The sequence below is a fragment of the Pituophis catenifer genome, unplaced genomic scaffold (genome assembly GCF_029215685.1).
Source record: "Pituophis catenifer annectens isolate HBS135680 unplaced genomic scaffold, rPitCat1.0.hap2 SCAF_1, whole genome shotgun sequence".
NCBI lineage: Eukaryota > Metazoa > Chordata > Lepidosauria > Squamata > Colubridae > Pituophis > Pituophis catenifer.
In genome coordinates, this window is record NW_027256881.1 from 313,174,749 (window position 1) to 313,201,874 (window position 27,126).

The 27,126-nt window shown below is 40.9% G+C and overlaps 1 protein-coding gene and 1 long non-coding RNA gene across 2 annotated transcripts; both read left to right on the plus strand.

Annotated features, from left to right (window-relative positions):
• Positions 1 to 693: 693 nt before the first annotated feature.
• LOC139308117 (uncharacterized) lies at positions 694 to 23,324 on the plus strand. The gene is made up of 4 exons (XR_011599711.1): positions 694 to 820; positions 7,897 to 7,976; positions 21,784 to 22,024; positions 23,153 to 23,324. It is a non-coding gene; the product is annotated as an uncharacterized lncRNA (long non-coding RNA).
• On the plus strand, positions 1,673 to 3,412 carry DIO3 (iodothyronine deiodinase 3). The gene has a single exon (XM_070931564.1). The coding sequence runs from the start codon at positions 1,765 to 1,767 to the stop codon at positions 2,629 to 2,631; it is 867 nt and encodes a 288-aa protein (XP_070787665.1). The 5' UTR covers positions 1,673 to 1,764; the 3' UTR covers positions 2,632 to 3,412.
• Positions 23,325 to 27,126: the final 3,802 nt, after the last annotated feature.

Consider the following 27,126-nt stretch of genomic DNA (forward strand, 5'->3'; position numbering starts at 1 on the left):
GGATGGAATTAGTGAACAGAACAGAACAGAATAGAATTCTTTATTGGCCAAGTGTGATTGGACACACAAGGAATTTGTCTTTGGTGCATATGCTCTTACATAAAAGAAAAGATATGTTCATAAAGAATCATAGGTAAAACACTTAATGATAGTCATAAGGTACAAACAAGCAATCAAATCATACTAGGAAACAATATCAATGTAAATTGTAAGGGTACAAGTAACAAAGTTACAGTCATGCAGTCATAAGTGGGAGGAGATGGGTGATAGGAACGATTAGAAGACTTAATAATAAGACTTAGTGAATAGTTTGACAGTGTTGAGGGAATTATTAGTTTAGCAGAGTGATGGTGCTGGGGAAAAAACTGTTCTTGTGTCTAGTTGTTCTGGTGTGCAGTGCTCTACAGCGTCGTTTTGAGGGTAGGAGTTGAAACAATTTATGTCCAGGATGCGAGGGTTAGGTTTTGGTTTCTTGCGCTGCTAAATTCCAAATATTCTCAACTCGTCGGTTAAAAACGGAGTTTAGACACGCGGAGGGCTACGAGCTACCGATTTCACCCTTCGGCCGACAGCTACCTCTAGTGGCTGCTGCGGGAAGCAAAACTTATCTTGCGCATTTAAATCTCGCCGTCGATTTCGCCGCGGTCAACAGGTTTAACCAGCGAGGTAACTCCGAGACGAGGTCACCAACCAAGCATTAACTCCTTTCTTTCCGGATAACGACGGCTATCCTTCCACGGCCACGTGGACAACGTAGCAGAACCCGAAGGCCGAAAAGGCAAGGCGTCCGTTTCCCCAAGCAGGAGAAAGACCGAGCCAGGTACTTTTTGTGTGTGTTTTTTTTAACCGACTAGCCGTGGCTTCTCGCGCCTCACCGCTGGCAAAGGGGGACGGGCGGGCGGAGGCAAAAACCCTCGAGGGGAAGGTGGGGCTCGAGTCGGCTCTTCCGAGACTTTAGACGAAGTTTGGCGACGCTGCTCCGTGTGAGAGGTTTGCTTTCCGAGGCGTTTGGGTGCAGTGGGGGGAAGAGAGAGACTCTCTGGGAAGAATTTCACTTCGGCCTCGCTTTCCATCCGCGTTTGGTAGGCTGGGGGTGGCGAGCGCGGGAAAAGAGAAGAGGCAAGAAAGGGGCGACTACTTGCCCGAGAGTGCTTGGGAAGGGGGGGGGGATCCGCGTATTGATCGGCGCGGGAGCCAGTCCTCGTCCCGAGCGTTTCATTGATTACCTTCGCTCGCTGCCCACGTTTACACCCAAGTGAGCAATGTTGGAGGAGGAGGAGAAGGGCGCCTGTTGCGTCGATTATTCCCGGCACGCCCGACCTGCCCGGGAAAAGACCCGGACATGCCCTAAAGCTGCCTGGCCTGAGAGCGGCCGTTCCCTGCGTCGTGGCACGTCCCCCCGGTCCTTCCAAAGCCGGGTTGGGGCTGGCTCGCTTGCGCGTTCCCTCGGTCCACTCACTCACCCCCCACCCACCCCCCAGAGCCTCTCCTTCCCCTTCTCTTGGCCAGTATATTTTTAGGTCATTCGAGTGGAGGGGTAGGTAATCCCCGGGCTCAGGTTCCAAAGGAGGCGGGTTCCGGCCGGAGGTGGAGTCATTTTTTCATTTAAATCCCCGACTATAAAATGGGTTTAAGGAGAAGCGGGATCTCATCAGCTGAGGCGCCCAGAGGAGCTGGTGGGAGTGAGCGGCGGCGGGGGAGGCGAGCGGGAGGCACGGGACCACAGCGTGGGTGCCCAGCGGAGCTGCCACTCCTGCCGCGGCGATGCTACACTCCGTGGGCGCCCAAACCTTGCAAGCGCTCAGCCAGGTGGCCGCCGGCGTGCTCCTCCTGCCCCGCTTCCTCCTGACCGCTGTGATGCTCTGGCTCCTGGATTTTCTCTGCATCCGGAAGAAACTCTTGCTGACCGCGGCGGCGGCGGCGGCGACACCTGGTGAGGAGCAAGAGTTGGCGGCCGAGGACGGCGACTCGAGCGACGGGACCTGCCCGCCGGACGACCCTCCGCTCTGCGTCTCCGACTCGAACCGCATGTTCACCTTGGAGTCGCTCAAAGCCGTGTGGCACGGGCAGAAACTGGACTTTTTCAAGGCGGCGCACGTCGGCGCGACGGCGCCCAACCCGGAGGTCGTCCAGCTGGACGGGCGCACGCGGCTGCGCATCCTGGACTACGCCCGGGGCAAGAGGCCGCTGATCCTCAACTTCGGCAGCTGCACCTGACCGCCCTTCATGGCGCGCCTGCGCGCCTTCGAGCGCCTGGCCACGCGCTTCGTGGACGTCGCCGACTTCTTGCTGGTCTACATCGAGGAGGCTCACCCTTCCGACGGCTGGGTCAGCTCGGACGCCGCCTACGACATCCCCAAGCACCAGTGCTTGCAGGACCGGCTGCGAGCCGCTCAGCTGATGAAGGAAGGCGCGCCGGGCTGCCCGCTGGCCGTGGACACCATGGACAACGCCTCGAGCGCCGCCTACGGGGCGTACTTCGAGCGCATCTACATTATCCAGGAGCGGAAGGTCATGTACCAGGGCGGCCGGGGCCCCGAGGGCTACAAGATCTCCGAACTCAGGCGCTGGCTCGACCAGTACAAGAGCAGCCTCCGGGCCGGGCCCAGCACCGTCATCGTCCAGGTGTAAGGAAGACTCCCCGGCGGAGGGAAAAGCGGACGGGAAGGAAAAGAGGCAGCTCGAACTGCTTCGCTTTCCTTTCCCGCCCCTTTCCGTAACTCCCGAGAGGCTCTGTGTGAGTTTTCATGCGAGACGTTATTCAAATCATGTTGATTTGCCCAGCATTTGTTATTGACATCCATTTCCACGTGCAGTTTTGTTTCCCTTTATTTCCTGATTGCGTGCGTCAACGAACAGCGCTCGCTCTCTCTCCCTCTCCCTTGCGTGGGGGGGGGGGAGGAGGAGTGGGGTGGGAAACGCGCTTCCTGGTTTTTTTTGGAGGGCCTGTTGCTGAGCGTGTGCGTGCACGTGCGGGCTTCGGGTGTACGTGTGCGCGGGTGTTTCCGATGGGAACGGTCTTCTGCCGTGCACGTGTGTCTGTTGGAGAGAACTTTCGCGTGCCCAAGCGGTGTGTGTTCTCTCTTTATTTTTATTTTTTCTCTCTCTCTCTCCGCTATCCTAGCAAACTCCTTGGCTGGGAGTTCTAGCGTTTCTTTATGATGACCGGTTTCGAAATGGTTTTGGAGCGCCAGGAAACCGAGTCTGAAATTGGGAGATGCTAGAATTGCCAGTTTTGGTTTTTGAGGAAAGCACAAAAAACACAAAAACACATTAAAAAAAAACAAACACCCCACGAGTCTATTTATGTGATTTCTGACCTGGTGGTATATTGAGCTTCTTTTTTCTTTTTTTTTTGTAAAATACCTGTTTTTTATGAGCTTTTTATAACATTATTAATAAAGATGATTGAATAAAGTATGCCTCATTTGGATCTTTCTAACCGAAAAGGGGAGCTCCAGAGATGCCGTCACTTTCTCAACTTGGTTTAATGAGGGTCCCAACAGGTGGGGAGAAATAGCTGGGGAGGGACCCGAGGGACCCACCCTGAGAAAACATTGTTTACACACTACTGTACGAATATCTCTTGTGGACTAGTGGCCACCTGTAAAAGAGCTTTGGGGAACATTTCCACGGTGGCTCAGACCTTCAATTTGAGGAAGTTGTTCCCAAACTGGTGTGATCAGAAGCCACTTGTAAGCAAAGGAAAGGATGCCTTGATGGATGTGACAGGGTAAGTGTTCTACCACTACCTTTTTTGGGGACACAACGGGGGATCTGGCATGAACAGCCTCCTCCAGTTTGCATTCTGATCAGGTGGAAGGTTTTGTTTAATCGGCTCTACGGAAGATTCAACTGCCAGCCTCCCAATTGGGAAATATGCAGGTTTAGCCACCTCAGAAGACAGAATACCTGGCGTCACCTCCAGGTATGGTGGGAGAGACAACTGTGTTTTGTGACATCAGCTTTTAAGGGTTTGCCCATTGTGCTAAGTCATTGTTTGTTTTAACCATGGTTTCTTAACTCAAGTAGAACTTGCTGGGTTTACACAGCACCCTGAGTCATATAAACAAGGGGTCACAAATCACAAGTCAGTTTACACTTAAACCAAATAATGATTTATTTTGTGAGACTAACCGCTGTTTTATGAACTCTGCAGGGGCTTAAAAAATAAAAGTCCCAAAAACTTTCTCCCTCCCCATTGAAGGAAAGTTTATGCAACTAGAATTTTGGAATCTATGGATTTGAAGCCCACTTATGCAACATAGAACTTGGGGTTGCAAGTCTAGAAATTAAGTGTCTCTCTTCTATAAAAGTTGTTTATTTTTAAGGCATTGGGTGGGGGAATAGACTTCTAGGGTTTGCTACTATCATCCTATACTGAATATGTAGATGTGTAAAGAAAGAGCCAAAAATATCCTCATACACACCAGTGTTGGGTAGATTTGTTAAGGGAAAGGATTGCGATTTGTAAATCATTTGAACTTGCTGGGTGGGCTGAGCAAAAGGAATAGTTGGATTCCCAGACAATGCCTCTAAATATATGTGGGCTATTTTCATTCTCCCCCCGCCCCTCCCAGAAAAGAACTACACACATCGAGTAATCTTTGAGGCTTTGGTTACATCACATCTTATCAGCATATTGTCCTTTGTGGTTACTGATGAACATTACCTGCTCCACAGATTTCTGGTACTAACATGAGTAATGGGAGGAGGAGTAAAAGTGTTGTGAAAAGGCAGTTAGCTTAACTGTTTTATGGAAGAGAACTGATGCCAAGTCATAGGAAAGGATGTTTCCAATCTCTTGTAGGAGCAGTTGCTCTGCTTGTAAGATTTCTCTGTTACAACCCTTTGCCTACACAGCTATAGTTTGGATAGGTCTCTTAATCTTATGCCACACAACTTCAAATCTTGGCATGCAGTTTCAAGTAACAATATGTTGCATTGTATCAGGGAATTGTTTCTTAGCTCACATTGCTCATACAGGAATGGTCAGCAGATACTAAAGTGTTTTAGAAAGAAGGAAAGAATTAAAAAGTCTGATATTCTTACCTGTTATCCCCACAAAGGATTGCCTGCTGTGATATACACAAAACCTTCAAAAATGCCTAGCAGTTTTCCATTTTTCTAGGTTTCTTATGTCGATTCTAATCATTATTAGTTTTATTAATGCGGGAAATATGCTTGCTTTACCATAATTTTCCATATCCCATATAAAAAAAAACCTGTTTTACTCCAAGCAATGTGACCTTAATAAATCTGGGCAGCCAACTGCTTACAGCTGGGCTAAGAGCTATTATCAGTACTTGTTTCACTATTACCTTCAGAGCACTTTGTTTACTTGAATTGAGCAAAGAGGTATTACTCAAACCCAAGTGCTAATTTATGTATTATTTGTAATTATTGTATAGTTAGACCTTATATAATAAAGAATACCAGTCAAATACAGTCAGACCACCAACAGAACTGCAGTGTTTGAACATGTAAGCTATAATCCAAAACTCACATTTCTAAACATAGTGGTAGGGTTATGTGGGTTTTGAGTCACCCTGAATTCTCATACGGCTGCTGGCTAACCATTCAGAAATCGGGTTGTAGCCTGAAAAGATTGAGGTAGGATCTTCTTGGAATTGAGCTCAGCTCCTGGGAATTACATGAGCATTTCCCTTTCATTTTCTTGGCAACAATACGGAAGTGGTTTACTCAGCAGTGTCCATGGGAGCCAGGGATCAAAAAGGGACAAATGTAGCACTGCATGTACAAAAAGTTTGGGGCTGAGACTGTGATGCCACTTCCAACGTTTTGCCTCTTTGTAACATGCTGGTCACCTATTGAAACTGCTTTCTTGGGGGATTGTTCACTTAGTGTAGCCCACGCTTTGAGTAAATTACTCAAAATTAGATAAGATGGGGTTTTCTTGGGATAACAAGACATTTCATTATCCAATCATAACAGCAAAATTTAAATAAAAGACTTTCTGGTAAGCGGCTTTGGGGTAATAAAGAAGAAGAGAAGCACTGGGCTAGCCTTAAGACTTCGTATAGGTGGTTCTCGACCTATGACCATAATGGAGGGAGCCTGCCCATCACCATCATAGTTGTGACAATCATAAAACAGGTCACCCACATGACCAGCCCACTTTTACAACCCTTTATTGCAGCAGTCATTAAGCAAATCAACGATTGGCTATGGGCTGGTTTTGCCAAAAACCGGAAGTAAATGTCAGTTTTCAGCAAAAGCCTTGTGAGATGTGGTCACATGATTGTAGGACATCGCAAACAGCTGTAAATGAGGGCCAGTTGCCAAACACCTGATGTGGTCACGTGACTGTGGGCGGAGACCTGGCCTTCAGAACTGGGTTATAAGGACCTCCAGGGAGGTCTATTATAACTTTGGACAGTTGCTAAGCCATCAGTTATAAGTCAAGGACTACCTGTACTATTTATGTTGGTCTCCCATGCAGGGAGAAACCAGATCTGACCCTGCTTAGTGTTTTAAAGATTAAGTAAAGTTGGTGAGGTAATGCCACATGATGTCAGGCTCCTGTACCAGGATTTGGCAGGGAATCACCGATCTCGTGACTTCATAGGGCTTCACATGATTCCTAGGTGAGGACTTGGCAGAAATCTCATAGGTATGGCTCGGCTACAAAAGACTGTTTACTGAAGATATGAATGAAGCTAAAATGAAACTATTGCTTGTGCTTTCCCTGAATAGTCATCTTCTTGCACTTTACAATGCCTTAAACCCATCATTTTTTTTCCTGCCCTTTCCATAAATTAATAGATTCTGCTTGGCTCTTGATAGGGATTGTGAATATCTGCACGGTATTTGGCCTGAGAAATGCTAACTTGCCTAACTCACATATAGTAGCTACGTGGACACATCCCTCTTGTTTGCTTTGCAACAGTTTGGAAGTAGTTAGCCATTACCTTCTTCTAAATACACTTAAAAAAAAAAAAAACCTTTCCAATTCAACTGAAAAAGGTTAGTGTCACTTTAAAATACCACCCTTGTAAATCCCATAGCTATGCTTGTTCTGCCCCTTCCCATGCCACCAGAAAACAGCACAGACTTGTTTGTGTTCTTCCAGCCTCACGTTCTGGCTCATAAACCCTACATGGTGGCCACCAAGTGTGACAACCCAATGCAATCTTTCTTAACCATTGTATTATTAAGAAGCACAACTTTTATGTTTTAAAAAAAAGTACATTTAAAAAATAACCCTAGGCAATTTCCCCATAAAATTAAAACAGGGATATATAGGTAGAATGTTTAATTTGTCGTTTAGAATTTAATCAGAAAGTCAGTGGTAGTTACAAAATAACTTAATTATTAAATATATACATAGTCCTAACTTCAGTCCTTGAAACCCAGTAGGCCAAAATCATCATTTTGTTTTTCCCTTGATATATTCAAGGATCCTTATACGGTCCACAGGTTATGTCTTTGGCTTTAAACCCAACTAAGGTAGACATTCTGGATTCTAGCTTTATTCCAGCCTACGAAATTTGGATCTTCGTTCATTAATTCGTTATAACTCTACTCAACTGATATCATGCCCACCTTTCCTTCTGATGCATTCACTCTTAAGCAGAAAGAAGTATGCCACTCGGCTAGTTAATAGCACATCTGAGTAAGCTGAAAAGAAATCTGCACTTGAAAACAGCATTCAAGCAAATCATCTGTTGATTTCATCACTGAGCTCAAAAGCAAGGGGTGCCACTAAATGTATTTATCTGGGACCTAAATTAATACCATTTGGGGGGGGTTGGATTTGTTTGGGTTTTGTTTGTTTGTTTTTTGTTTGCTATTTTGACCAAAATAGTTGTTGAATTTGCTTGGGCATGCTTCAGTTTTCTTTATTATAATTGTATCTCTAAATTTCTTCCATAGGGCCCAAAGCAACACAAGAACTCCTTCCCTATGAAGAAGCATCCCAAAGATTTTGTTAGACAAATTACACTTACAATATGGTAAGGAAAAAAAAATCCACATGCCTTATGTTATTTCCAAATGTTCCATTTCCAGCATGTTTCAGAAAACAATTTTAAGAAATTTAATATTGTTTTTCTTAATTTATTAAGGAACACACATGGTGGACAGTGCTTTAATCCTGAATGATTTTATTTTTTTCTTTTATTAAGAATGTGACTAGCCCAGACACGTTACCTCTTAAATAAGATCTGAAGGAAGACATATATTGATTTGGTGTCTTCCAAATATATTTAGTATCCAAATATATTGGATCTGTGATCTTCAGCAAGGCTGGTTCTGAGAATTCTGGAGCTTGAAGATCAACAGATCTGGCATATACAAAGGGCAATAAATCCAAGAAGGCTGCTGTAGCCATAAACCACAACCCACTCAATTGCATTCCTTCTGCTCTTGTGGAGGAGAAATTTTACTTGAAATCAGGCGTGTCCAACCTTTTGGCTTGCCTAGGCTGCATTGAATGAAGAGGAATTATCTTGGGCTGTATATAAAATATATAATATAGTGACTGTGTGTTTAGTTTATGATCTTGTGGGGCAGCATTGCTAGCTGCCCAGGGCCACATGCAGGCCATGGGTTGGACCCATTTGCTTTAAATAGCAGTAGCAATAGCACTTAGACTTCACAGTGCTTTACAGCCCTCTCTAAGCCATTTACAGAGTCAGCATATTGCCCCAACAATCTGGGTCCTCATTTTACCGACCTCAGAAGGATGGAAGGCTGAGTCAACCTTGAGCCTGGTAAGATTCGATCTGCCAAACTGCTGGCAGCCAGTGATCAGTAGAAGTAGTCTGCAGTACTACACTCTAACCACTGTGCCACCGCGGCTCATCCAGGGAACCCTCTCCTGGTTGGTGTAATACCACACCAACCATAATGGCTTGGCAGGGAATCTGAATAGCTGCAGAACATCAGGAGCTGTCTTGTAAAGTAGCTGCTTCCTGCAATTTCTAGTTACATTTCCAATCCTGAACTAGAAGAAAGAACAGAAGTCCAGGAAGAAAGCATAGACCTACTTGTCTATGGAGATTCTCAGTCATCCAAGTCATGGTTTGCTGTGGTCTGCCAGCAGCCTGCGGACCTGGCAGCAGAGTTAGACAGCAAGGAGGCTGGGGAAGAACATGGGCCAGTCCTGGAGTCTGGGGAGGCTCGGACGAGGACTCTGCATCAGAGGCAGAGATGGGGCCAGGGCCATCTGGGAGTTATGTGCGGACTCTGGAGCCTCCAGAGTCGGACATCAGAGAGGCAGAGGAACAGGGGGAGCCTGTTCCTAGTGCGTGCATGTGCACTAGGTTAAAACGAAAGGGACGACTCGGGAGTAAGGCTTGGAGATGATTGGCCCCTCCCATAAGACATAAAGGAAGAGCAAAGGCACGTGGGCCTTTGCAGGAAGCAACGTTGTGATAGTGTCAGTTTGTACTTTGAAGCTCCGTTTTTGACTCTGTGTTTCCGTGTGGCCTTGCCAAGATAATTGCCAATTAGGTCTTTGGCAGCGTGTCAAAGAAGATAAAGATGGGTGTTTACCAGCCTTATCCGAAGGACTGTGGCAGACTTCTGTTGGATTATTTATAAACTCTTGGTGATTCAGCACATGCTGTGAATGAAAGGAATTCACAGCCGTTAAAATAAATAAAAACGCTTTTGGGACTAATTGTGTGCTATATCAGGAAGCCTAGGTCAGAACATGGTTGTCCCAAAGGTGCTCTTGAAAAAGTTGCCTCTTGAAAAAGCACCTCTAGGACATAGACCTACTTTCAGTATAGATATATATTTAGCAAATATATGAATACTTGATATTAAATAAACAGATACAATGTTTTTTATGATCCCTGTTTCTAATCCAGCCTGCATTTATTGTTTTAAAACATTCATGAGCTATTAATTGCATGAAAGATACTACATCTGTTTTAGCCCTCAAAGTAGCATTATTTATTTGGATTTATTAGAGCTACTCAGTTCCATCATGTTGAAGGATTGATAGAATAAACATTTCATCCAAAAGGCTTGCAACACAGTCATGTTTTGTTGCAATGACTTTATATTTTAGCAATGCCAAATAAAATTTGGTGTTTGCAAATGTTTGGTTTACTACTGATAAGGATCCCAACCATCAAGGCAATGTAGAAATGATGACTGTATGAGCAACATCAGCAGTCTTCCATTTGTGTGGCATGGGAACATTTTAGTTTAGGCCTCACTTAAGACTAGCAAAGATAATAAGTCTGGACTTCTTCATTTTGAGCATAGAATGTATTCTATGTAGAACAGTGATGGCTAACCTTTTCCGGACCGAGTGCCCTAAGCACGCACCCAAACCCCCAAAATGCAATGCGCGCACATCCCCACGCATGCATACACTACAATACCATGTGCATGCAGCGCCCCCACACGTGTCCCGCATATGAGTCTGCTGCCCCCACATGCGCCCCATCCCCGTGCATGTGCACATGGCCCCTCGCACGTGTCCCACCCCTTCATGCATGTGCAGCAGAGACCCAAAGACCAGCTGGCCGGTGGAAGGCGCATGCGCAGCAGAGCTGAACTGGGGTGACTGCTCGCATGCCATCAGAGAGGGCTCTGCGTGCCACCTCTGGCACACGTGCCATAGGTTCACTATCACAGATGTAGAATATAGAAGGCTGGGTGTTAATACTTCCAAAGCCACATGTGATTATCCTGTCTTGATCAGGCTGCATTGTTATTTTAGTTTGGAAATATATTTAAAAGCAAAACAGTGTCAGTTTGTCATCAGTTGTGGTGTGCTGTGATATCCCTGACACATTTGCTGAATCATGATTAATGTTAATTCATGTGTAGAGTGTCATGCCTAAGCAATAATTTCTAATAATGTACTGGGCTATAAGCTATTCACCATGACACCCAGCCGTAATACCATACAACAATTGAGAAATTCCAACATAGCAATCATACTAATTACTTTTGCAATTTGATATTATACTAGCTAGTTTCGCATATCGCACAAAGTCGTGGCTTGCTTAGCGTATAATCTTTGACTGACTTCATGCTATGAACTAAATGAAGAACAGACCGCATGACTTACTGTGATTTATGAATCCAGTTACCAGGGAGCGTCTAACCTTTTTTATTTTAGTACAGCAAGCCTCTGCTAGAAAAAGACAGAAGAAGTTCTGCCTCCTTTACATAAATCTTTCAAAACGCCTTCACTTCATTTTTGGGATCTGCTAGAGAAGCAAGCATAAGCAAAAAGCACCAGCTTAGCACATGTATATATGGATAAAAGCCAGTGGTTTCAACACAACAAACATGTGCCTCATTGGTGCATTTTGGTCTTTTATTGACAGCACACATATCCAATGAGCACAATAACACATCAGCATTAAACCTTGTTTTCCTGAAACAAAAAAAACCAACAGCTTCTTGATCCAGGTAGAGATATTAAAAACATGGTCTCTAAATACACGTAGTCTTTGATTTATGTCTTAAATTGAGCCCAACATTTCTGTTGTTAAGTGAAACATTTCTTAAGTGAATTTTGTCCCATTTTATGACCTTTCTTGCCACAGTTTGCAGTGAACCACTGCAATTGTGAAGTTAGTAACATGGTTGTTAAATGAATCTGATTGTTCCATTGACTTTGCTTGTCAGAAGGTGGCACAAGGTGATCACATGACTTTGGGACACTGCAACTCAGGGGTGAAATGCTCCCAGTTCGGACCGGATCGCCTGATCCGGTAGCGATGGCGGCGGGTGGTTCGGAGAACCGGTAGCAAAAATCCCTGCGCCCCCCCCATGCCCAGCTGAGCCGCACGATCATCAGAGGCTTTTTTTTTTTTTACTTTTAAAAGCATTTTTTCTACAACCTCTTCCAACAAAAAATGCTTTTAAAAGTAAAAAAAAAAAAAGCCTCTGATGATCGCGCGGCTCAACTGGGATCGTCAGAGGCTTTTCAAAGCATTTTTTCCTGCAACCTCTTGGCCGAAGAGGTAGTAAAAAAAATGCTTTGAAAAGTCTCTGACAATCCCAGCTGAGTTGCCTGATCCTCAGAGAGGCTTTTCAAAGCATTTTTTAAAAAGCCTCTCTGACGAACCCAGCTGAGTTGCCTGATCGGCAGAGGCTTTTCAAAGCATTAGAAAAAATGCTTTGAAAAGTTTTTTTTTTTTTAAAGTTGGCCACACCCAGCCAGTCACATTACACACACACACACACACACACACACACCAAGCCATGCCCACAGAACCGGTAGTAACAAATTTTACATTTCACCCCTGCTGCAACTCATAAATATGAGTCAGTTGCCAAGCATTTGAATTTTGATCATGTAACCATGGGAATGTTGCAGTGATCGTAACTATGAAAAATAAGTTAGTTTTTGTCAGTGCTGTTATAACTCTGAATGGTCACTGAAGAAGCTGTTGTAAGTTGCAGACTACAGTATCTATTTTAAGATGAAGAATGGAACTTAAGTACTTAAACATAAGATTTATATAGCCTATTTCTAAGCACCGGATGCATTTAATGGATACTCATCCATTATGGGTGGCTGGATGGATTTCAGTGAGCCAGATGTGGCAAGTGCAGTCCTCCCCCAATTTATCTTAATCATAAACCTGAATAGAACCAACTTAAATTAGATTGAGAGACTAGATTTATAACTGTGTTTAAGACTAAGTCCAATTAATAGATTATCCCAAGGGAATTCTGCTACATGGTTTACACAATATTGCAAACCATTATATGTTTGGTTTTGATTTTGTCACAGTTTTATGTAACCAGAGCCATTATGCCTACAGTATATCTGCAGTATATGGTTGAGTGTGACATGTGAATTTATTCATTTTATTCCTCACATTTATATAGCCAACCAATTGTACTGTAATCAGTTCGTAGCAAATTAAACCCTGCCTTAGAATGATGTATAAATCAGGTTAACATATTGGCTGCCAAATACATGATCTCAATGAATTCCGCAACATAAAAAAAAATAAATTGGATCAATTTCATATTGTTGATGCAAAGATAAGACAAAGAGAAGGATGGATTAACTAGGGCCACACAGTGAGTTAAGTCAGCAGAAAAGAGAAGCAGGAGTTTTATACATACTTAAGGCACTTGACATGGAAGATTTGAAGCATTTGTATTTTATTCATGTATGTAAGGCAAAATTGCTATTCGTTGTTTTAGGTCTCAATATCAGTGAATAATATGTAACCAGCTACCTTAAAGAAAAAATTTCCAAGGAGATGATGTTTAAAAGCATATTTAAACTGTTTTTTAAAAATTTCAGAGAAAATCATGGAAGAAACAAGCAACAAATAAATCAAGAGTGTTTGTATAAACAAAAAAATAAACAGTGTTTGTATATTTGTTTTGTTTAAAGCTCACTTAACAAGAAAATGTTTTCCTATGTGGCCCTCAGGATAAGGAAAACACTCCCAAGGAGGTGTATTTGGTCCATACTCTTCCAGTATTTAGGAAAACTATGAAAACTCATATCTTTCATCAAACTTGTTATTGTTGAACTACTTGTGATTTCATTCTTTTTATTATGTTTTATCATTTGTAAAATATGCAGCCTTTCTTGAACGTTGTATAAACAAATACATGGAGTATAAATGTAATAAATAATTTGGCAATTTGAAAACTTAATAATGCATTGCAACTTCATCTTTAATGCATTTTTTTTACAAATGGCAATTTACTGAAAAGGAAAGCTCACCACATATATGTAGTCCTCAACGTACGACCACGATTGAGCCCAATATTTCTGGTGCAATGAGACATTTGTTAAGTGAGTTATGCCCCATTTTATCTGCAAACTTTAACTTTTTCATAACAAAGAGTTAAAATAACAGTAATCTTAATAATCAGACTGAATTACATGTATTTTCTATGTCCAAAATTACTTGTCCCAGTCTCTGAACATGTGATTACCTTACCTTTGTCCTGTCTTCAGACCAGAGACTTAGTTTGTCCTTGTTGCTTTATTGGCTGATGTACTTCAAAGTCTCCCAAGTTTGGTAATTTAAAAGGCCAAACATAAACCATAAAATACAGAAAACTTTGAAACAATTTAGAAGAAAATACTCAGTTTGGGGGCAAAAATTTTGAAGGAGAAAACTTCCAAACATAGTGTTTTATTTTGAGCTTGAAATATCAATACTGTATAATAATAATAATAATAATAATAATAATAATAATAATAATAATAATAATAATAATTTTATTTCTATATGCATTTTTACAGTTCTCAAAAGGTTTGACAGCCAACTTTTTTAAAAAAATCCATAGCCTTCTAAATTAAAATATAGCAAGTATTTGTTGACTCTTTGTTGGGCAAGCACCAGGTAAAAGTATTACTGGAACTACACAGGGAGAATTAGGTAAAGATACCTAAATAAGAATGTGCAATACGGTAATATCTGGAATTGGGGATGGCCATAATTTGTTCTCTTCTTTGGTCTTGCAGAAAGTTGCTTATCTCAAGTCAGATTATTAGTCCAGCTCCCTCCTGTCTACCGCAGGAATGAGCAATCCCAGCAAAGTTGGTGCTCCTTGACCTACTTTCAAATGGGCTCTGCAAGCGAGCAATTCCAAATACCCAGGAAGAGCTTGTTTTCCACAAGTAACAGAAGAGCATAGAGTAAGAGGAGTTCCAGAAGAGGGAGGGGGAAGAGCACCAGAGGTATTTTTGGCTTCACTGTGACCTACCTTGCATCTTCCTGCAAAAGAAATGTGACCCTTAGAGAGAGAGAGAAGTTTGTCCATCCTCAACCAGTACTGACAATAAATCATTCAGGGTTTCTGTCCAAAAATGGCTAGGACTGAACCTGAAACCTTGGCATAGAAAGGATGTATGCTGTCACACAATTACGTAAAGACCTTGGAAGCATGCTGGAACAATAGCCTTCCAAATCCTAGGAAGATAATTTCATTGGAGAGGATAGTAGCACGTCCACATGAATGGCTATAAGAAAAACGAGATCATCACTTCTTTTAAACAAACACATTATAAAGGCCCCAAATAAAGGCTGATTGATACAGTTGTAAACAATAATGGCTTTGCTCAACACCCGGAAGCCCTTTCATTTGCTAATATAGCATTTATACTCTGCCTTTCTGCATTTTCTCTCATTTCATCCTTTCAATGATGCATAATATAAGTAGAGAGGCCTATTTATTGATTTACAAATATAGCATCCAGTTCAACATCCAGGAATCATTAAGCCTGGTTTGGTCCTTTAGGCCAAAACCAAGACAACCATGTTTCAGAATAGGGCATTATGTTAAGCCATACCCAGTATGAAACATCTCTTGCAAATTTAAAATACTGACATTCATCCAGAAAAAAACATTGGGTACATTTTTCATCATGTCTTGCATCATATTTAGTAGGTCCATGAAAAACAGCAATTTTGTATAGCCTGAAGCTCACTGCTTGTCTAATCCTGTTAACAGATTCCTTAAGAGTCAAATATTTTGATTTTATTGACTACAAAATGTTTCCCATCCGTGAAAAAGAATTAGCTGAAAAACCTGGGAAATTCCCTTCTCTACGCAAATCAGAGTTATCTGACCCCAGCCTTATCTCAGCTTCTTCTCCAAATGAATAATCAGAGCAATTTCACTAGGCATTGGGCATTTTTAGAGATCAGTTTTCAACATGATTAGATTGAAGGACTCTAGGCCTAACAAATAAGGCAATATTAAAATGTCTCTCAGTATCAAAATTATATTTTATTCTTTTCTTGTTTTTTTCTCTCTTGTACAACTGTCTTCCCACAAGCTTAAAATAACATGTATAATTTTTACATTCTGCTATTTTAATGGATACAGAACAATTTGCATCTATATACTGGTAGTCCTCAAATTACAACCACAACCCCAAAATTTATGTTGCTAAGCGAAAAATTCGTCCCATTTTACCTTGCCACATTTGTTAAGTGAATCACGGCAGTTGTTAAGTTAGTAACACAGTTGTTAAATGAAACTGGTTTCCCTATTGACTTTGCTTGCCAGAAGTTTGCAAAAGTTAATCACATGACCCTTTGACACTGCAACCATCATAAAGATGAGCCAGTTTTCAAGCATCCAAATGTAAATCACCTGACCATGGGGATGCTACAACAGTCATAATGTGAAAAATGGTCATAAGTCACTTTTTTCAATGCTGTTGTAACTTCAAACAGTCATTAAACAAAATGTGCTAAAATATACACCATGCAAGGAATACCAAACAGTATCAATCAGATAGTTATTGATAATTAACACTGTGTTGTATTTTGGCATGATTCTATGCATGTCTATTTAGAATAAATCGCTTTTTTAAAGAAAAGATCAAACCAATTATTTACATTTATTTATTTCTCTTCTTATTTTATACTGCACTATCAAATTAAACAATACATACATAACAAACCATCATAAGGAGGCACCTCCTTTCCACAAAGATTTTAAGTACCGTGTTTCCCCGAAAATAAGACAGGGTCTTACTTTCTTTTGACCCCCAAAATATGGCCTTGGCCTTATTATCAGGGGATCTTATGCCTAAACCTCGGCCCCGGAGCACAGACTAGCTGCTTTGCCGGTGCCGCTCAGGCCGCTGCCTCCAGCAATCGTGGCAGCTTTTTCATTGCTTCCCGTGCAAATAGCACGAGGTGAGGAGGCGAGGTGGGGCAGGAAGGGGGGAACAGGCCCCACACGCACCTGCCATCCATGCAGACATTCTTCTCCTCCCGGGCAGCGGCTGCGCGTTCAGCTCCCCAAATCTAGCTTGCCGATCTCAGTCGACGAGGGGGAGTGGTAGGTGGGTAGGGGTGGGGAAGGAAGGAATGAAATGGAATGGTGTATTTTGGCACTCCTCTTTCAGCCTACAGTCCGACAAAGTGTGTGAGCAGGTTAGTGCATCTTCAGTAGGATTCTACTTTTTTTTTTTTCATATAAAGTGCACTGTGAACAGAATATTGTCAGATTGCTCTCCCCTGTCTTAATTTTGGCTGTCTCCGCCACGCACAGAGGAACATGTTGAATTTGTCTTCTCACCGAAAGACCCAAACTTTTCTTTCTGCAAGGGGAACTCTGTTCTTGCAAAGGTGCCACAACTTTACTCTCGAAGCCCCTTGCCAGAAGTGTTTTCTTGGATGGCATGAGCCCCCTTGCCTCTGTGGTGGGCTTTCACCGCGGCCCTTGTACCTGGAACTCTGATTGGGAGCACCTGGCCCATCTCTCTCTCATATTGCCTTTCCAGGAAACAGGCCTCCATCCCAGACCGCCATGCCTGCCAAGCGGGCCCTTCATCCCTACACAGGCTGCGAGCCACTGGGGGACTGCGTGGAGATGCATGAGGGGGAGCCAGATTGCTCTCCCCTGTCTTAACTTTGGCTGCCTCCGCCACGCGCAGGCCCGATTTTAAGGACCCGACATCTTTCTTTCGGGATCATCTGGAACCTTGACCAGTTCCCATCAGCCCAACGGAAGGGGAAGGGAAGAACGCTTCAATGGGTGAGGAAAATTGACACGCTCCTGAGCAGAAACCCCCGGGTGGGCTGTCCATCCCGATGGCTGGTCCATGTAGTGTGGCTTCGCGCCCCCCCCCCACGCGTCTCCACGTAGTCCCCCAGGAAAGAGAAAGAAAGAAAGAAAGAAAGAGAGAGAGAGAGAGAGAGAGAGAAAGAAAGAAAGAAAGAAAGAAAGAAAGAAAGAAAGAAAGAAAGAAAGAAAGAAAGAAAGAAAGAAAGAGAAAGATACAGAAGTGGCCAAAATTGTGGAAACCTTTTGGGAAAAGTGTATTTTTGAGGTTTGATTGCTAATAACACAACTTTTTTTTTTTTTTTTTTTTGAGTTTCAAGATAAACATATTCCACTGCTGGAATGGCCTGAGAATAGCCCAGACCTTAACTTAACCCAGTTGAAAATCTATGGAGCCGATTAAAGAAACTTGTTAGTCAGAAGCGACCCAGCAATAAAACCCAGTTAATAGAAGCAATCATTCAATCTTGGTTTCACATTATAACAGCTGCAGAACTAAAAGACTTGGTTCACTCCATGGAAAGACGTTGTAAGGCCGTAATTCATGGTAAAGGTTACCCAACTAAATGTTAACTGATGTGATAATTTTTGTATATCTCGTTTTTTCTGTTTCACTTTTCTTCTTTATACTGTAACTACTATTCTAATAGCAAATCCTTCATAAAAGTTATTGCATTACATTCTTGATTAAATTATCTTTCCATTGATATATAATTTTATGGTACTACTCCCAAAAAAAGTGGTATTAGCTAGTTTTAGAAAATACACTTTTCCCAAAAGGTTTCCACAATTTTGGCCACTACTGTAGTTTAGGGCCCAGGACTGCATTGCAATGCCAGAGAGGCTTCCAAACAAGCTTCCATGCTTGACCGATGATGCCAAGCTTGTGAGGTGAGTCTCTACCCCAATCAGCTGGCCATTGGGAGACTGCAAACCTCCCCTGGCTCTTGCTAGCCTTTGAGGAAGCCAGCTGCCTGCATAGAAAGAGGGTGACAAATTCTGTTAAGTTACTTGCCTTGATGAGTGATACCAGGTTGAAGAGTACAGTAGAGGAAAAGAAGCCAACAAACTAAGGAAATCTCTTTGCAGGCTGTTTGTAATCGAGAAGTTGAAGAAAAAGTTCAGACCAAAAGCAAAAGTGGCTAGGCTTGCCAGGTGTCCACTATTTGAGCGGACAGTCCGCTTTTCCCACATTATGTTCACTATTTTTTTTTCACAAAATATTGGACATTTTTTTTTATTCAAAAGCTTTATGATGAAACGGTACGTAATCTAAAGCTGTACAGTCTAAGAGAATAAGGATAGGAGAATCGCGTTTTGTCTTAGACAAAAGTTAGAATGAGACAAAAAATACGATGAGCAGTTTTTTGGAATGAAAGTTTTATTTGCCTTACGTAAAAAACATTTGCCGGAGAATGCCGTGCAAAAGTTCAAGAAAGAAGCCATCGATGTGTATCAAAGAGCCATTGCGTACCTAGAAAAGTGGTATAATTTCACCGATTCAGTATATGAGACGCTAAATTGTTTCAATCTAATTGATCGCAATAATCCTCCAACTTTAGAAGAAATGACGAACATCTGGTTATTATCACCATGGCGAGAAGAACTTCCACCCAACACTCTCTTCGATGAAATTTCTGCCTTAGAAGAAATTTATGTTCATCTGCAGGGCGATTCATCCCTTGATAAGTGGATGTACTTTTTCAAGAAAGAGCCAGCTCCGAGTTTACTGAAACTGTTCCAGTATTGTGCATCAATTCCGGTATCAAATGCAAACGTTGAACGAATTTTCAGCGTCATGGGAAATTTGTGGACTGACGAACGTAACCGACTGCTTGTACCATCAGTTCGAAGTGAACTTTGTATATTTTTTAATATTTCTCAACGTTGTACTGAAATTAAAGAATTATTCCTTAAACATAAAGAATTGATCAAAGCTGCGCAGTCAAATAAAAAATACACACGACAGCAAAGTAAAATGTAATTTAATATTTTACATATTATTATAATATATTTGATGTTTTGAATTTTAAGTAAAGTTTTGAAGTGATTATTTTAATATGTGTTAAAATATTTGTAAGAAAATATATAATTTAATTGTAAAAAAATTTTTTATTTTTTTACTACTTAACACCCCCCCCCCTTGTCCGCTATTTTTTGGAAGCAGACCTGACAACCCTAAAAGTGACTACAGCACAAATGTTCACCAAATGCAGAAGCTGAGTCCTAAAGGCAGCCAGACAGGCAACAAAAAGGTTTCTAAGCTACTTTTTTTTTTTTTAAAGAGCTTAACTTTGGGGAGGGGGTGTTTTCTGTCATAACTTTGAACAACCATTAAATGATCTGTCATATCTTGAGGACTACCTGTCATCTACATGAGAGGTAACAGGTATGAGCCTACAGTGCTGGCTTTTATTTTCTAGGTAAAGTACACAGATACATTCTCACAGCTTATACTGAATTGTTCCCAAATATCACCACACGTAAAGAAGGGGGGTGAGATAATATGTATAATAAGCATGTCTGAGAGATACTGCGGGTTCAGTTCCTGACCAGAGCAATAAAGTGACTATCGCAATAAAGCAAGTTACACAATTTTTTGTGTTTCCCAACGCATATAAAATTATGTTTATACTATCGTCTGTTAAGCATGCAATAGTATTATGTCTAAAAAAACATACTTAATTTTAAAAAACACTTTATTACTTTAAAAAATGCCAATCATCAATGAAGCCTTCAATGAATTATAATCTTTTTGCTGGTGTAGGGTCCTGTAAAAAAATGAAATATCTGAGAAGTGTATTAAAGCAAAGTGCCATAAAACAAGGTTATATCTATCGCTCTAATCTTCTGTTGTGTACTGGGGACATTATTTTCCCTATTTCATTGCCAAATAACATAAGGCAATGAAAATGAAAAGGGGAGGTTTTAATCAAAGGAATGGAAGTAGCAGGAACATGTGGCAGAAAATGATTGTGTAAGAAAGTTTTTATGGGAAAGATGAACCTGAAAATTTTCTTTAAATTATGACAGACTTATGATGTTCATAATTTTTGGCTTTATCACTGGAAAGTATTTTAACTTCATTTCTTTATTTAATCCAACTGAACAAGTCCCAAACCATTATAGGTGTAATTAAAAATTTATTTTATGATATCTTGGCACTGAGATTTGGTTATTTATTTATTTAAAAGACTTGTATTCTACCCAGACTATAACTGAGTAATTTAGTCAATACCATATTTGCAGTATTAAAGACTACAGGTCATATTTAAAAGAATTCAGAATAGAAGTGTAACACTGACTTTTATCCATATCATAAACATGTTTCGGAATAATCATAATGTAGAAACTGCAGATAAAATTGTTTTTTCAATTCATAGACTAATAGGAGTATTAGTACTGAAGTTATGCTAATTTCCAATCAAGTTTTTTAAACACTCAAATTATTGCAAGAGGAATTGGGATATCTAAGATTAAGGGATCATAATATATCCAATCAAAACAACTTTTGATTTCAGAGGTTAATCCAATTGCATTAGCAAGATCTAAAACTCCTGATTACTGTAAGCACTGAAATGTGTTCAGGATTATTCCAAATTAAAAAGTATTGTTAAAATGGACATGGTATTTGCAAGAATTTTCGAATAAAAAATTGGAATTCCTGATAATAACAAACAGGGATTAAAGTCCAGACTAATGTATCTTTCCTATTATCTGAAGATGACATTAAATCAAAAAACATTTTCTCATATTTATTGGACAATTCAGAAGATGGTTTAAAAGGACTCACTTATACTGGAAGTAGAAATGAGGATTCTTGTGCATATTCTATGGATTTGCCATACTACGGTCCCATTTTGGTTTCATAGCCTTAAATTCCTTAATATTTTGCAAAGAGTAATATATTTTAAGATGTGAATGTGATAGATAACTATGAATCTATCAAGCATGAGGTATAAAGAAAATGATAAGAGAAGAGAATAACAGAATGTTCACTTAATAATAACAGAATTGGGAGGGACTTTAGAAGTCTTCTAATCCAACATTTCAGACATTTCAGATTTTACTGTTTTATAATGGAAAGACACTGCTATAATCTTGGATTAATATGTATTCATGCCATGCTTGCAAACTGGCTTTTTATGGATGTAATGGAAAGACTGATCAATACAAATGATTTTGACCAAGGTTTAGTACAGTGAATAAACATCTAGAAGCTGTTTTTTATATGTTTTTTTTTTGTCCTGTAACGTTTTCTTTTTTTCTCTCCTTTTATAGTATTTTCAGTACAACTTAATGTTGGAAAGAAATCATGAAAATCATGAATAATCCATCAGCAGGATAAGTCTCCCCAAATTGAACACAACAGGATCAAATTTGGTGTGGTGTGAAAGCCAGCAAAAGAAATAACAAGGTCAAAATTGACCCCGGATCTGGCTGAAAGTGCAGAGGAAAAGATTCCTGAAGAAAAATATACCCCTCTACATCCCTAAGGGGGAAGCTGTTTGGTACTAGCTTGGTATGGGATTTTTTAAAGATTTTTTTTTATCCTGCTTTTATTATTTTTTATAAATAACTCAATGCAGCAATTCTACCTAATGCTCCTCACAGTCTCCTGGTTTCTAGCCTGGTGCCGTAACCACTAGAACCACTAGACTGGCTTAGTTTGTTATATTGCTAATGCAGGGGTGTCAAATTCGATTTCATTGAGGGCCACATCAGGGTTTTGTTTCACCTTGGGGGGCCAGGGGAGGCATGGCCAGGAATGTGTGTGGCCATCTCAATGTCACTCATTGAGGCTCCATTTTTGGCCACGACGGCCTCCTGCAGCTCTCTGCCAGTGAAAACTGAGCCCGGGAGAGCCGCACACAGCCCTCCCAAGCTCCATTTTCACTGGCAGAGGGTTGCAGGAGGCCATCACAGCCAAAAATGAAGCCCAGGAGGACAGCGTGTTGCATTCCCGAACTCCATTTCCACTGGCAGAGGCACCATGGGCCGGGCCTTCACTGTTTCCAGGGTGGCCCCACGGGCCAGATCTAAGCATCTTGAGGGCTGGATCTGGCCCACAGGCCTGAGCCCTGTGCTAACAGCTCAGTCCTACTCCCGGTTTTCCTCCATAGTCATATGATCCACAGTGAAGTGGCAACACATTTGCACCCTGATTAAATGTGCGTTAGAGACAAGCCATACGCAGAGAGGGGCAGCATATACGTTTAATAAGTAAATCTTCCTATTTCCTTCCTTCTCTCACGCAGAGAGAAGCAATACATTACTTTGTTACATAGAGAATCTGGTGCTAGTGTTGGATGCCAGTTCCTCTGACTTAATAAAAAAAGGTGGGGGGCAGGATTGGACCATTTCCTAGAGGTCATGGGGATCAATGGTTATTAGCTTTAATGCCATCTGACATTCATTGTGCAATTGGTTGGCCCCTGCTGGACTAGATAGGCCACAGCTCTGAGGCAATACTTGTGTTCTTATGTTTAAAAAAATACAGAAGCCTCCGATGTCCACTGTGGTAAAGGATTTGGAAATAATCCTAGGAGCCTATTCTGCATGCTTTCTCTATTTTGTTATTCTTTCCACTTCCTTGGAATGTTGGAGAGAAATTACATTTGTTTATTATCTCTGTCTTTCTGTCTATCAGCAGGATAACTTTCCGAAAACCACAGAGTGAGAGGAATTAGATATGGCAGAAGAAGACAACAAAAGAAATGTGGAGCCTGAAAATAAGCCAGATCAAGCCATTGACTGCAGAGGAGGGGGAAAAAATCCAGAATGCATTTCTATGGAAGAATATTTATGAAGAATGTCAATGATCCAGGTCATGGTTGTCCCAAAAGTGCTTTTCCAAAAGACAACTGGACTTGGGGGTTTTTTCCCTTGAAAATGTTTTGCTTCTCATCCAAGAAGCTTCCTTAGGTCATTCTTCAGAACCAAAGAAGCTCCTTGGATGAGAAGTGAAACATTTTCAAGGGAAAAAACCCAAGTCCAGTTGCCTTTTGGAAAAGCACCTTTGGGACATTTATATGGGAGACACAGTTGAGCAGCAGCTAGGAATGTTGCTGACTGTTCCATTCTAAACTCTCTGGTCATCTGACTCCAAGTAACACACACACCTTTGGCATTTGTAATGTGTGCATATATAAACACCTATGCAACGCAAGGCAAATATATGGTACACACTAATATATGCCATATGTATTTCATATTTATTCATTGCATAAAATTTTTAAAAATGATACTTCCTATGGCAGTGATGGCTAACCTTTTCTGGACTGAGTGCCCAAAGTGCGTGCACGCCCAAACCCCCCAAATGCAATATGCACACGACCCCATGCATGTGCCCCACCCCCATGCATGTGTGTGCCCCCATGCATATGCGGCAGAGACCCAAAGACCAGCTGGCTGGCGGGAGGGGCACACATATGCACAGTGGAGCTGAACTGGGGTGATGGCTCACACGCCATCAGAGACAGATGGCGTGCCATAGGTTCGCCATCACAGTCCTATGGTAACTGCTGGTAAAAGGGGTTGCATTCTTCGACTACATTGTTTGCTGCTTGTTTTGGTTCTGCATTTTTTTTCCTTTATTTCTATACATTAAAGCTTTTTTTAAAAAAAATCATATAATGATGTAATTTTTTATTTAAAGGGCTAATTAAAAATTAAACCAATGGAAAGAATCTCTATATCAGCCGCTCAATGAAGAGAGAAGAATGCTAGCAGGCAATGATAAAAAGGAAGAATTGCTGAACTCTTATTTTTACTTTGCTCCAACAAAACAACCGTGAAGGCAAGATGAACCAGTTCTGAAGCCGGAGGTTAACAGAACCAGCTCAGGTCTTATCTGAGTTAATTTAAATCTCTCCAGAGCTAGATAAAGAAGCAACAACCCTCTATGTATTATATTTGAAAAATGCAGGGGAACTGGTAATGGCAAGTGATTGGAAGAAGAAAACTTTGTATCTGTACCTTCAAAAGAGGGGGGGGAAAGGAAAATTTGGAGAAAAACAATACTCTTCATCTGATATCAATACCTGAGAAGTCTGTAAAGTTAGATCATAAAAATATTGCTGTATAAGCATCTTGAAATCAGCCTGTTAACTGTCAGTAATCAGCATGGATTTATCAAGAATAGATCTTGACAAACTAGCCTGATTTCAGCTTTTTTGAATAGGTAACTTCTAGGGGAATGTTGACTGCATGAAATAAATCTGATGTCATCAAAGTGTCAGATATCTCATAGTATCCTGATAGTCAAGCTTGTTGGTTGTTATTTAGAAATGTTTAAAAATGTTCATCAATATTGCTCATCGAACTGGAATGAGGTATTAAGTGGGGTGCAACAACTGGCACCCTACTTAATAGTTGTCACCATTTTTATTAGGATGAGGTAGAAGGAATGCTTATCAAATATAGAGGGAATAACTAATATCTTAGAAGATAAAAATAATGTTCAACTGGATCTTGACAGCTTAGAGAAATGGAAAAAATTACATATGACAATTTAACTTAAGCATGCATAAGAGCACCAGCGTGCCTACCGTCCCTGTCCTAATGTTCCCTTTAATTGTATTCATTTTATGTATTCAATTCATGCTTATACTTTTATAGATTATCTAATACGTACTCGACAAAATAAATAAAAATAAATAAATAAATAATTCAGACAAACCCAAAGTTCTTCACTAAAGAGAATTCAGTGGGGAAATATAGGATAGGATGTATGATTTGATAGAAGTAGTCATAAAAAGGATTTTGGATTAGTAACTAACTTCAGGCCGAATGTAACACAGCATTGTGAGATAACTGCAGAATGAAGAAATGCAATTTTAGCCTCATTCAACAGATTCAATGCGGTTTCCAAATCATGGGAAGCAATATCCCACCCAAGCTCAGCATTGTGGCAGTTCATGGCACTGTAGCTTAAAGATATAACCAAAATGGAATAGCTTTGGAGAAGGGCAGTAAAGTATGATTAGAAGAGTAAGTAGTCAAGAAATTTACTACTTAAAAGAATTTACTAGGGAGATTTGAAATTAACATCTATGAAGAAAGATTTTAAGACTCAAAGAATCCTATGAAGAAGGAGCTGAATATATTTAACATTGAGAAGTGCAGAGTTAGAGGCAAGGTAGAAGAAGCACTTTTGAAATACCTGAAAGGGTATCATCAGAAGAAAGTCAAGACCTATAATCCATTGTTTCATAAAGAAGAAGAACATGCAATGAGGGACATTTGTTATAAGAAAGCTGATTTCAGTTGAATGTTAGAAAATAATGACCTAATAATAAAACCGTTTGAATTGCCAATTACCCAGAGAAACAATATGTTTTTCTTCACTAGATGTGTTCAAGTGGAAGCTAGTGGGAGTGTTTTAATTTGAATTTCTACTCTGAACAGGAATAACTGGCTCCTTCCAACTGTATAACTGTATTTTTCTATGAGGTCATGCAGGTAGAAAAAATTCAGTTCTGTAAGTTTTGCCCAAAATATGTGTACGACTGCAGTATAAGCCTATTTACCTTTCATTCTATTGAGCACAATGGGGCTTATTTCTGGGTAAACATTAAAAACTATTTATTATTATAATACCATTCTATATGCCAACAAAAGAATATGCTTGCTCTGAGTATCTTACAGTCTGCATTTTAACCTGGGGAAGATCACAAAGAGCAAAGTAAAAAGAGGAGAAGATTAGAGGCAAAGACTTATTTAGCCATATTATTGAATAGTGCATTGTATCCATGGGGATTAGGGATATTTAAAAAACCTTTTAAAGAAAAATAAACACTGGATGTTTCTTGTATCACTGGATAATACAATGCCTTGTATGGAACACTTGATTGATCATCTACAGTGACTTTACTTTCCACAAGTGTCAGTGGTCAGCAGTTCCTGACATGTTCCTAACCTTTTTTTTATTATTATTTGATTTATATGCCGCCTTTCTCCGGAGACTCAGGGCGGCTTACAATGTGCTAAGCAATAGCCTTCATCCTTTTGTATATTTATACAAAGTCAGCTTATTGCCCCCACAAACTGGGTCCTCATTTTACCTACCTTAGAAAGGATGGAAGGCTGAGTCAACCTTGAGCCTGGCGAGAGTCGAACCTGCAGTAATTGCTGGCAGCTGGTCTTAATAACAGGGTGCTTTAGACCACTGTACTACCAAGGCTCCTTACTTATGGTTTCTCCGACATCTATGTAACTTGGCTATTACTAGCAATCTTAAACCTAAATGTTTTCCAGAATCGTGGATTTTTATCTGCTGCCTCCAAAACTGAACCACTGGGTAGTTTGAGGTGACTTTCTTTCCCTCTGATTTACTAGGTCCATGGCAACAGATAAAGCTGTCCTAGAAATGATGTTAGATTGAAGGAGGTAAAGAAATTCTTCGAAAATCTCAAACTATTTGATTCCACATTTGTTATGAAGGACAACCAGGAAGTGCAAGGTTGTTGTCAGCCAGATTCGCAGCACGTGGACGATAGAGAACAGCTTGTACCTCAGACACATGAATACAATTCCAAACAGCAATCAAAATAAGTCCAAAAGTAGGAAAAGCGGAGGAAGTTATGCTTGTTACAAAAGGAACCATTTATTTGGGAAAACAAC